Source organism: Alosa sapidissima, chromosome 8, assembly GCF_018492685.1.
Source record: "Alosa sapidissima isolate fAloSap1 chromosome 8, fAloSap1.pri, whole genome shotgun sequence".
Classification (NCBI taxonomy): Eukaryota; Metazoa; Chordata; class Actinopteri; order Clupeiformes; family Clupeidae; genus Alosa; species Alosa sapidissima.
In genome coordinates this window covers 1,489,929-1,502,950 of record NC_055964.1, presented here as the reverse complement: position 1 = coordinate 1,502,950, position 13,022 = coordinate 1,489,929, and the positions used below count along the sequence as shown (strand labels likewise).

The following is a 13,022-nucleotide window of genomic DNA, read 5'->3' as shown; positions in this document are numbered from 1 at the left end:
TAAGATTGTGGGCAAAACTGGTACTGCAATCACTTTCAAAATACTGAAGAGCGGTGTATCCCCTCCCCCTCCCCCCTGACTCGAGGTTGCCAACCCGGATGGCGAAACACTACTGACTTCGTGATTAGTAGATAGGTGGAGGGTGGCACATCAGGCCAAAACACAACATGACATGACAAAACACATCAGTTAAGGGCTGCAACTTCACTTTTTAAATGACAATATCCTGGCCGGACTACTGTTGTCAGTGATATAAGTATTTGAAATGAACATGATTTCTTCATGTCTAGTGAAATATCAGGGCCATTTTATGATTAATATTTTTCTTACATACGGCTCCTTTAATCTTAAACCTCAGTCTATACCGGGGGTGGGCAAACTGCGGCCCGCGGGCCGGATCCGGCCCGCCAAGCACTTTCATCTGGCCCGCCGAGCATTTCATTTGGTTATCAGGCTGCTCGCTATTTTTTTCCTGCGATAGAGACGACGTTGGTTAGCTTTAAACTGCTTTTCACTCTCCTTAGAGAACATTATGTCAATGTCAAAACATCATGTTAAATAGAGATAACATCATGTTAAACTAAGTTAGATCTTAGTTATCTCCTTTGCAGCAGATCTAACGTGAACATTATATGCGATCCATTTAATTGGGAACGCGTCTGCACTCACAAGAGGGAGAGAGAGCCGCAGGTTCCAGCTCGCTTGTCATTGTTGATAATTGATATCTCCTTCTTATAAGAAACTTTGAAGGCAACAGTAGTTCCCACTACTGACCATTGAAAAACTGTGAGAGGGCCCAGTACAGCGATAGCCATAGCGGAGCAGGCAGAAGATCAAATAAACGTGAATTAAAGCGACTGTCTTAAAGCGACAGTGCACAATTTATACATTTGTTAAAGAGCATAAAATTAGCAGCATTTTTAAGCAATTCATATTTTAAAACAAATACTTTTCATACTAAATTATAGGCTATAATAAATGTATTTTTTTATGTGTTTGTCGTGGGGGGGGGGTTGGTATGCGGCCCGCCGGCCAGTTTTCAAAACCCAATGTGGCCCTTGAGCCAAAAAGTTTGCCCACCCCTGGTCTATACTGACATTGCACTATTCCCACCCTTTTTCAGCTGTATATTGCATCTTGCGTGTGTCTGTTGACTGTCCACGACTTGGCAACCTTGACAGGGACAACAAGGAGGCGGATATCCCCAGACCCCCCCACCCCCTGGTGATTGCATTACCCTATACCACCCATAGTGTCTATTTATTTATTTGCAAATATTGTATTCATTCTCATACAAAGCCATATTCTACTGCCCTTCATTCTATTATTACTGTTCTGTTTTTATTCTTTTTACTCTTTTTATGTTTGTTTGTTTTTATTCTTATATGTTAAGTGAGTGTTGTACTTTGAGAGCAAAGTTTAACTGGAGTCAAATTTCTTGTTTGTTTACGCAAACCTGGCCCATAAAGCTGATTCTGATTCTGACTACATGCAGGTGAACTAGTGTGACACATGGAAATACCAAATAAACAGTCTTTGTTGGTAAGTGATGATGATGATTAAAAATGCAAACACACCTACTGATCTCCACTTCGTCTGTGAGTAGACTCTCAATTTTGAAGGGCTGACTGAGAGGAATTTTTCTCTCTAGTACATCCTTTTGCCACACATCATTCACCATCTCATTCCGGAAGACCCAGCTGAAGGCTCCCTCATAACTCAAGAAGGCTGCACATATCAAGCAATCACCCAGAAGACGAATCCGCCGGATCTTAAGTTCTTCTAGGTCATCTGTCCAGCTGCTCATAGAAACAGAAAAAAATAGATAATCTTGAGAACTCTGCAACAAACAGTAACAATAATACATAAAGCTGCAAGCAGCAATGAACGGGGTCCAAGCAGTTTCTGAACATTGCATTTATGAGGCACAATGGCAACAGCAGGCCCAAATGTGTTTTGAGAATTGAGATGCTAAACTTAGGTAAATCCTGCAATGCTTGGAAATTGAACTTGCATCTTTCATGTTGTAAGCTACATTGCTAACCACTGCACCACAAAGCCCTATACAGGATAGCCCATCAGCAGGTCATAGCAAATTGACAGCAGAACAGCAGAGTGTAGAACCAAGACCAGTAAGAGGCAGTGGTTTTAAGATAGGGTGTAACTTACTGGTCTCTCCGTTTTGTCAGGTTTTACATACTACTATTGAGGTTTCTGACCTATGTCACTACACCTTATTGTTCCCATAACAACCAGAATAGAGATATTAACGCCGCCATTTTGGGAGTCAAAAAATATATCTTATAAAGGTAAGCTAATAACTGGTAGGATATCATTATTGGGGGCCAAGCAGCGAAGCTGCGAAGGCACCCATTGTGTTTGTTAGTTTTCTTCTTCTTCTTCTTATTACGCTTCTGTCATTGAAGTCAATGGCAGCCCATAGAACCGTCTGGTGAAAAGTTCTGAAATTTGGCACACTGATTGGGGACAGTCTCATGATTAATTTCACCAAGTTTCATAACGGCACCTTGAGCGCTCTAGCGCCACCAATAGGTCAAAGTTGGATGTGCATTCACGCACGTAACTTTTGACCCGTTGACCCGATTGTCAAAAATGAGGTATTGCTAGAATCCTTGGACCAAGCCGAGTTCAACGCACCCTGTGACGTCATTTTCCGCCATTATGGATTTTCCGCCCTTTTGGATTTCATTAAAAACACTAAAAAGTCTTCAAAGGTCACAAATTTTGTCCGATCGACACCAAACCTGACACACTTGATCTTCAAATCAAGCCTCACAAAAGTTATTCCTTTTCGTCTTCGGAACTCAAACCGTTCGCCCGTAACAGCCAATTGAAATATGCGGCGAAGCAGCCAAACAGGAAGTGAGCTCATATCTCAGCAACCCATTCATCTATCACAACCAAACTTAGTACATGAACTCAGGACCCCATCACGGGGAAGCTCAACAAATCTGGTGACCTTTGACCTCTAGGGGGCGCTGTAATAAAGGAACATGCTTTTTGGCCTGTAGCTGCTGTTGTGCTTAGAATTAAAATGCAATAGTGGTGTCTGGTAATACTGTTGGAGGTCCTTAGGCCGACCCAAGCCAACTTGTGATGTCATCGTAATTGATTCGGCCGCCATATTGGATTAAATCAAAAACACGTAAAAGTTATCGCAGGGCACAAATTTCAGCGGATCCTTACCAACATTGGCAGAGAACATCTTCAGACCATGCCTTATAAGTGCATTGCTTTCTGGACAAATTGACAGAAGCATTCGGCTGTAACAGCCAATCAAAATTTGCGGCGAAGCCGCCAAACAGGAAGTGAGCTCATATCTCAGCAACCCTTGCATGTATCAAAGCCAAACTTTGTGCATGGACTCAAGACCCAATCAGGAGGAGGCTCTCGAAATCTGGTGACCTTTGACCTCTAGGGGGTGCTGTAATTAAGAAACATGCCTTTTGGCCTGTAGCTGCTTTTGTGCTTAGAATTAAAACGCACTAGTGGTGTCTGGTAATACTGTTGGAGGTCCTTAGGCCGACCCAGGCCAACTTGTGATGTCATCGTAATTGATTCGGCCGCCATGTTAGATTTAATCAAAAACATCAAAAGGTTTTCACAGGTCGCAAATTTCATCTGATCTTCACCAACATTGGCACAGACCATCTTCAGACCATAACCTATCAATATATTGCTCTCTGGAACAATTGACAAAAGCATTCGCCCGTAACAGCCAATCGAAATTGGTGGCGAAGCCGCCAAACAGGAAGTGAGCTCATATCTCAGCAACCCTGCCATGTATCATAACCAAACTTACTACATATATTCATGACCCCATTAGGAGGACACTCAAAAATTTGGTGACCTTTGACCTGTAGGGGGTGCTGCAATTACCAATATTGCATTTTGATGTGTAGTTGCTGATGTGTTTTATCAATCTTTTATTTTTTGATGTGAAACTGATGACAACATGTTCCATCCAGTTAATTCTAATGCGTGCGTGCAAGGGCAGGGCAGGGCAGGACGGGGTGGGACGGGCTGGGGCTGGCTGGCGGAGGCGGTGGCAATACTCAGCCCTGTTGATCCCGGGTGTCAGCTGAGTTCTATCTTGTCACCATGGCTACTCCGGCCTATTCTGCTTGGCCCCCTCATTGCTGCTTGCAGCTAGTTTTTGCTGTGTGTTGATCATCACCATACAAGCTGATCAATTTTAACCATTGTTGCAGCAGTGCGTTTTTATCCCATGCTCATTTCTACAGGCTGTCTCTGTATCCCCTCCAGTCCTTAGCAACTCCTATGTGTTCCGTCAGTGGTTCGACTGCACAATTATCAAAATAGCACAAGTAGAATAGACAAGGGATGGGAAGGATGGCCGTAAGCTCATTTCACCAACACGTCTCAAGCCAATGCACAGTTCCATCTTGATGATTTTATGAGGTATCCCTGCTTACTGAAAGTCGCTGTGTGAACCTGTGTGGCGTGAGCGCGAAATAAAATGCGAAATATTAAAATAATCGCATTGGACTCGGTGTGTACACTTTGAGTGTGAAAATGTTTCGCATTTTAGCACCGTTATTACGTATCATATCTGGTGTGTACGGGCATTTACACTCAAACTTTTATTAAGCCTTGCCCTTTAATAAAAGTTGCGCTTTAATTGCGGGTGTGGCAATTCACGAAATAAGTTGTGGTCTGGCGCATGATCTAAAAATCGCTATCTTACACCATCTAAAAAGCATTACACCACTGACCAAGAAAAACCTGGTCTATAGCAAAAGCTGCATATGAAGCACAGCTGAAGACACACTGTCACAAGATGTAAGTAGCAACTCCTCTGCAGGATAAATATCCTTAGGTCTTTTATTCAGTTATTGGAACATTATTAGGGGTAAGTGTTGCTTTTTTCATGTTTTCGATGGTAGTCCCTTGTCAGTCAATAGTGAAAGTAATTAACTGTGTGTAACTGTTTTGTCGTTGACTATGACACCATGGTGAAGTTAGTTTTGCTTTGCCTATGAGTTCAATAGACGAGTGTAGACACGTGTAGCCTATACTCTGCTAGTCACAAACAGGTTTTAGTTAAGCTTGGTTTAGTGGAATACCACTTTACATTACATTACATTACATTACATTACATTTAGCAGACACTTCTTGACCAAAGTGACTTACATATGTCAGCTATTACAAGGGATCACATTGTCCCCAGAGCAACTTGGGGTTAAGTGCCTTGCTCAAGGGCACAGCGGTGGAAGCCGGGAATTGAACCGACAACTTTCAGGCTACTGCACGCTAGCCCAGCTCCTTAACAACACTTGCAAGCAGATTCCTTCAAATGCACCGCTGACTATCAAAATACTGATGTGCTGTTTGAAGTTGCGCTGCTAGCTGTTGAAGGGAATGACAGATGTCATTCTCATTGGTTTAAAGGATGTTGCGTCCAAAACACACCCATGACTGATTAAGAAACATAATTTAATCATAATTTGATACATCCTGGGGCTGGGTTGCACCAACTAGTCTTTGCTATGCCTGGACCAAACTGCTAAGTTGATCTTTGTTAAGTTCAATTCTAAAGACTGGTCTTATGTCGGTTGCACCAACTGAACTTATGCCTATAGGCTTAACTACACCCAATCTTAGCAATGCGCATTCATGTGGATGCCTACAGAACAATGACAACAACCATTTACTTGCCTGTTGCAAATATTCTTTGCTGTCTGTTAGGGCAACCACACCCCCCTTCGGAGGAAACAGCGGTAAAAGTGACTGGAGGTGAATGTGTGAGATACTGATATGATACTTAGAAGTTGCACCATGTCTTCTTACTTGATAAATAAATAAAGTTCACATATATTCATCCCTTCTTTGTATCATCTTGGTATGGAATAAGCAAAGGAAATGCAAGGTGTAGCTATATCTTTTCAGAGACCTCAATGGAAACAACATGTAGCCTAAGTTAGGCTATGGCAGAACATAATGACTGGTAAGAGACTATGTATGCTAATCTAGGTTAAACGCTATTAAAGTTTACATGTCTGTACAGTAGTCTATGATACAGACTGAAAGCGCGAAGATTATCCTACGTTTTGGTTTTTTTAATCCATGAATAATACTGACAAAGCCATATAATTAAAATGTTTATATAATATAATATTTATATAATATAATAAAAATGAATAAAAAATGTTTATTTACTGTCTACTTTGTACACGCTGCAAAAATATCTAATTTATTTAGTATAAAGACACTTACTTAGCTCTCTCTTGAAAGATAATTTTTGACTTAATTTAATAAGAGTTCAACTTATTTTAAGGAGTCTTATGAAGACAAATTTGCTCAATGCACTGGCAGCCATATTTGCTTGTTTCCATGATGAGAAGTCTTTAAATAAGCCAAACTCTTACTTGAGCTAGGTAAATGTCATTATACAGAAAACAATACCAACTACATTTTTTGATCTTGATATAAAATGAATAACACTTAGTTCGATTTTATTAGATAAGCAGTTTTTGCAGTGAAGTCCAAAATCTGACATTAAACAAATTAAAATCAAACAAATAAAATACATATCAATCTAGTTAGAGCAAAACGTATTACATTTACTAATATGGGTGGAGCATTATATTGAAAAAAACAAAAAAAACATGAGATACGCATGTGCACAGGCAACCCATGACATAACAAAAAACTAAATGGAATGGAGTGGTGTTGGTACGATTAAATCATTGTATCACTTTGCTGCTGATACACCACTAATGTCTGTGTCTACAGCAATGTAAAGGCTGGCAGAAAGAAAAACAAATATGCAAGTCTAAGTAGTACCCCACTGGATGAATATATTATTATGTGAAGCTCTTTCACTAACCGTTTATTCTCTGAGCCAAGGCCAGAGATAAGCTTGTCAGCAGCAATTAGCCTTCTCTCCATCACTTCAGCCTCCTCCTGTAATAGTTGTTTCTCACCCATAGCAGCATCATATTTCTCTCCCAGCGCCCCCAACTCCTTCTGGATAGCAGCCAGCTCATTCTGGATCCTCTCCAGTTCACGCTTACTCTGAAAGAAGTTCTTTTCCAACCTTGCCACCTATAGTGAGAAGGAAAATGCTAGTCATTAGTTAAATTGTTTGATGTGATATACATTGGGGGAAATAAGTTTTGAAAACGTCAACATTTCCAATGATACTATCCATATGACATTCTCAACAGACGTTGGTATTAACTCAAAAAATCCAGACATATAAAACATTCCAAACATTAAAGGCCATGAATAAAGTTATGGACTGTAAAAATTGCTTATAGATCTATATTATATAATAATACATTTTATTTGTTATAGCACCTTTCAAAGCACCCAAGGTAAAAATAATAATAATAATAATAATAATCAGCACACACAAGACAAAAGATGCCTCATGGAGCGGTATAATCGCCAGCATACCCGAGACACCTAACGGTAGACATATAAGACAGACAACAAACAAAAATTAACAAGTAATAAAATGAATAAATAAGAAATTAAAATAAAAAATAGTCCGTGTTAACTTAGTCCAACTCAGTCCAATGGCAATGATATGGCGTACAGCTGTGTCTTCAGACCAACCCGGAGGATTTAACATTAACATAGGCCGTTAGTATTTGTAACAGTTAGACTGCAGTCTAGAGATCACTGGAAGCATAACCGTCTGAAGTCATGGGCGATTTTGCAGATCAGCAACTCGGTGGACTTATGACAGCGACAGTTTAATGCTCCAAGAGATGGCAGTTCTTCAACGTACAGTGGGCAGTGCTTCGACTTGGCCAGCTTCACTCGCGGTCCGCGCGTGGGATCACGCGGTATCACGCGACTTTAATTTGTATTTTTCCAGTGAGACGCTGCAACAACCCAAACAACCGGTAGATGGCTCAAGTGAGCAGGGTGTCTCGTAAAAAGAAATGGAGCCTGGAAAACCCTACACAGACTTCACTACAGACTTTAGCAGACTGGTTTAGAAATAATGTAATAGCCAGAAATATGCCTGCGCTGCCCTAATAAAGAAATATTTGGTTAACTGCGAGTGAATCCCGTTTGCAGCCGTAGAGACGCAGGACAAATTAAACATTCTGGTTTTCTCCGAGTGCAACGATGATAGACAGACATCATTTGGACAAAATATAGAGTATTATATTAACCTCCGTTGCTCAGCCAAATGCCTTCCTGTTACGTCCTGTTATCACGGAGTTACAGGCGATAAACGATTTTTGATGGTCACAAGTTTACTTCATTAGGGACTGTTCGTTATTTATTTAAGGGGCTACCGGAGGAGTTTTGGGAGCATTAGTCCAAAAAGACGTGACCCTCCCTCGCCAGCAATACATTTTTCTATGACCCTCCAAAGTGATTATGAAAAAATCACTGTCAACTTTTTCCGGGTTTATCGCCTACTGTATTTTAACGTTTTCACATATTTGGCCATAAGCCGTTTATCATAGGCTATCACGAAACCAAACTACAAAGGCGAACACTTTAACAGGGGGAATTAATTGGGCATGAATCATGCTGAACGCTATTTCGCTACCTTAGAATAATAAGGTTCTATCTGCGTTTTGAGTTGGTAGGCCTACAACCGGGACGATTGAAACGGGGACGAATGAAACATTCCGGTTTTCTCCGAGTGCAACGATGATAGACAGTTATCATTTGGACAAAACATGGAGCATATTAACCTCCGTTGCTCAGCCAAATGCCTTCCTGTTACGTCCTGGTATCACGGAGTTACAAGCAATAAACGAGTCACAAGTTTACTTCATTAGCGGTTTATTTTTTTGGATTATTAAAGAGTGTTTTTCATTTAAAGGTTTGACTTCGTGCTTATTCAGTAGAGCATTTAGTGCTCTCCCCAATCCCAGACGTTCACATTGCATGTTTGTTTGTAATGGATGCAACCGCGAGATAGGCTATGCGTTTGACAATGAGTTGTTAATAGAACCAAGACATATAGCCCAGCAGCAATCTAGGGACTGATCGTTATTTATTGAAGGGGCCACCGGAGGAATTTTGAGTGCTTCAGTTGGAAGTTGCATGACCCTCTCTTGCCTGCTAGAAATTGTTCAATGACCCTCCGACAGAATTGTTAAAAAAGACATGACCCTCCCCTGCCAATTGTCTTCCGCCCGCGCCACAGCCACACACTTTGTGATAACGTTCTTAAATCAATCTTTCCCGTGAGCTTGCATGCTACCAGTCCTTCCTTTTCAAATGTGTTGCACCTGTTTGCACAATTTCACAAATAATCATATGTGATTAATAGTATGATAAATAATCCCTGTGCACGGGGACCGAAACAATGAATGCCAACTGTTTCCGTGTTTATCACGTATTTTAACTTTCCCCGCTGTCTTGCCGTTTTAATGTTTTCCCGTAGAATATCCCATATTTTAATACTCTCATAACAGCCCTGCCATCGGGCCTGTCTCTGTGTTGCCCTGTTGCTACCCCTTGCCCTTCCAACGAAACAGATGTCTTCAAATCATCGTTTTCCTTGCTTGAAGGCGAACTTAGAGTGATGTTAACCTATTTAAATTTAACGGTGCGATTGTCGTGAGAGCACGATTCATTGGCGCTTCCATGTTCGGCCTTATGTCTACGTGCGCACCTGAGGCTACTCAGCTGCAAGAGAAATAATTTCCCCTGTTTGTATGTTCACTGCAAGTTGGCCTACCATAACTTACCAACTCTGCACTGACTGGCTATTTATATTTTTCTGTGAAATAAGCAAATGTATTTGTTCAACTTTATGAAGCAGAATTACGCATAGGGTACTTGGAACATAATACATTTGACAAAGAACAGATGAATGTTGCTAGTGACAAAATATTAACTTTCAGTGTTTTACGATGTCTTTGTCATGGGGAAGTGTTTTTCCCCATGCATTTATTCTAGGTTACTGTCAGTGACTGCCGTGAGAGAAGCGGGTTCTGTGTTTCGTTCATGTCAGTGACTGACGCGAGAGAAGCGGGGTCTGTGTTGTGTTGTGTTGCGTTGCGTTAATTTATTTTCATTGGGCATACCGTGCCGTGCCGTCCACAGCTCTTCAGTTCTGACAAAGCCAAAATTACTCCTTTTGAAACAATGAGTGCAGGAAGCGCGTTTGTATGGTTATATTGTTTGACGGGGGGGGGGGGGGGGGGGGGGGGGGGTGTCCCAAGCAGCTTTCAGCCATAAGGCTACTTTGAGAACATTTCAATTCACCCGACACTAATATTCAAAATGTTGAAAACTATTTTGGCATAGCCTATAAAGCAGTTTAATTAAATGGAATGTTAGTTGTAAACAAACGAGCTAGTTGGTGAGGCTTGGCCTCACAGATGCGCTCCTGCCTTAGATGGCAGGAAAAATCTTCACGATAGGCCTATTAACTAACCACCCGATTCACGTTGGCTGGGGGGAAGGGGGGCCATCAGACAATTGTGCCCAGTTAACCCTCTAGGCGCCACTGTCGAGTTTACTCGACAAGATGCGGGTACTGAATAAAACGGCCGATTTAGTCAAATAGGGTGTCATATTTCGTTCGACATCCACTCCACTAGGTGGCAAACATGTCATACGTCATCCCCGAGTCCGAAAAAGGTCATGGTTTAAACAAAAGTTTTGAGCTACAGCGTATTGAATCAGTGCGTGCAATACCGGAGCTAGTGTGCGTGTGAGCCACTTAGTCAGAGCGATATTGTCAACGTTAGCGAGTATTTGCATTAGATTATCGTCTAATGGCATCAAAAAAGTTTACCTGAAATGAAGTGTTGGGTCTTCTATTCGCGGACCCTGATTCTGAAGGGGAATATCTGCCTTCAGGAAATGACGGTGATTCGTTTAGTGAGGCTTCAGATGCGTCCCTGCCTTCAATGATGCAGCTGGACAAAGTGAGAGTTTACTCCATAGTTTAGCTTACACCAAGCACAAACGTTGAATCGTTTGCCCAATGTCACTGGTGGGAATAATGTTTCACGGGTTCGGAGTGTTCATCGGGAAGTTAGCAGGGTGTTAGTGGTGTGGCGAACAAGGCTGGAGGTAGCCTAATAGCGCTAGCTTCTGTCTTTTGCCTCTCCACAATCGCGGCGACAGTAACGTGGTGGAGCCTTTGTCTAATGCGACTGGGTATGTTAGACGAGGTCGAAGTGCTCATAGGAGAGTTAGGGGGGAACGTAGTGGCAGTGTGGGGAGTCGCAATGAGAATGACAGTAGGCCTAGTCCGAGCTGCGCAAATTCTCTCCACTCGACGCGCGCGAGGCAGATCTGGCCATGCTGCTCGCATGGTGGAGGTGGTGACACGCTCTCTCCCTCTCCCTCTCCCCCCCCCACACACACACACACACACACATTAGGTCATGCATAGTCTATCACAAGATGATGGGAATGCCGGCCCTGTATGGATAGGGAGTCATTATCTCTACAACAAAAGGCCTGCTACATAAAAAAAAAAAATGTCAGCCATTTATTAGTAATGATTTACACTGTTGATTTGCTATCTATTTCCCTGATCATTTAGGACATACACTATGTGTTCCTTTTTGTGTGTTCATGTCCTTGTGATGTGTGTGTCTTTGTCAGCTAAGAAAAAAAAACATCAACAAAAACAACAAAAAGAAAAAAAATACTAACATTGTCTCTTGTCTTGTCTCGTCATCTCACTCCTGATCTGTGCCTTGCCGTGGCAAATGAGCTTTTGAACTTAACAGGTCTTGTCTACTTGTGTTTGTGTGTCATCTGAATAATCTATATGTGCCCCATACATGGAATCAGAGTGCCTACTGTATGTAGTAAATGGAAAATCTCTACAGCAAAAGGCCAGTCTACTGCTACATGCATTTGGTTTGTTTCGGCCATTTATTAGTAATGATTTACACAGTTTGTTCACTACTTACTATTTACCTGAGCATTCAGTATTGTGCAATATAGCATACAGAAGGTGAGGGACATTTTGGGGGGAAAGAAGTGGTGCATTTTATCATTCAAACATGCGACTTTTCATGAAAATTCTATAATCCAAGATGGCCGCCACCATATGACGTCATAATATGCAAATTAGATATAAACATTTAATCTCTACATAAACTTTGGGTCATCCTTAATATTTCTCTAATTTACAGAAAGTCTCTATCTCTTATCACTTTTAAGATATAGCCTTTTGAAATGAAGATGTCAAAATTGATCGTTTCGGAAAAAAACCTCTGGCGCCTAAAGGGTTAATCCGGCTACTAGGCTATTTGTTTTGCCTTGATTCATTTAGGCTAGGCCTTTTTATTCAGGGGCCATATTCACAAAGAATTTTAAGGCTAAAAGTAGCTCCTAACTGGCGAATTTAGGAGCAACTCCTAAAAATAATGGGCGTGTCACTCCTAACTTTAGGACTCCTAATTTTTTCACAAAAAGTAATTCACGAAGCATTTTAGACCTAAAAGTAGCACCTAAGTCTGGGACAGCTTAAGTCGAGAGGACTCCTAACTCACTAAGACCTATTCATAAACAGCTTTTTTGTGGCATTTTACGTTGCGATGTTTTGAAATAGCCTATGCGCAACAGGAGCTTCCAATCGCGAGGGAACAATTTTGCATTCATAAAAGGGAGGCAATAATGCCACCAAGAACAACCAAAACTACTCATTGTTAACATGTAAATGAAATGTAACGTTTCATTGTGAATCAAATTAAAATGTTCTCCTCTTTGCAAACGTAGCCTAGGGATATGGTGACAGATTAATTTAATAATGTTGCAAAGGTAGGCTACTGCATCAATCCATAGGCCTATGTTTCATTAGGTTACTAAGCTATTTGTTTTGCCTTACTCTTTATTCATTTAGGCTAGGCCTTTTTATTCAGTTATTAATCATCTTCCGTCCTTCGCACTACTTGTGTAGCGCACGCATTCTCCGACCTGTCACCTGTCTGTCATCATCGGAAGAGAGGTGTTTGGAATTCCCGCGTTACAATCGTCAGCCAATCAAGGTGGTCACTTCAGTCAAGCTCGTGCATGAGTAATGACGT

At 41.4% G+C, this 13,022-nt stretch overlaps 1 protein-coding gene across 2 annotated transcripts in view; it reads right to left on the bottom strand.

Moving 5' to 3' along the window:
• dnah10 (dynein axonemal heavy chain 10) overlaps nucleotides 1–13,022 on the bottom strand; it is a 313,740-nt gene that overhangs the window by 60,728 nt on the left and 239,990 nt on the right. For both annotated transcript variants that reach the window (XM_042101375.1, XM_042101376.1), the window contains 2 exons: nucleotides 6,872–7,089; nucleotides 1,578–1,799 (listed from right to left, as the gene is read on the bottom strand). In XM_042101375.1, coding sequence (XP_041957309.1) covers nucleotides 1,578–1,799; nucleotides 6,872–7,089 — 440 coding nt within the window. The remainder of the gene's footprint in view (nucleotides 1–1,577; nucleotides 1,800–6,871; nucleotides 7,090–13,022) is intronic.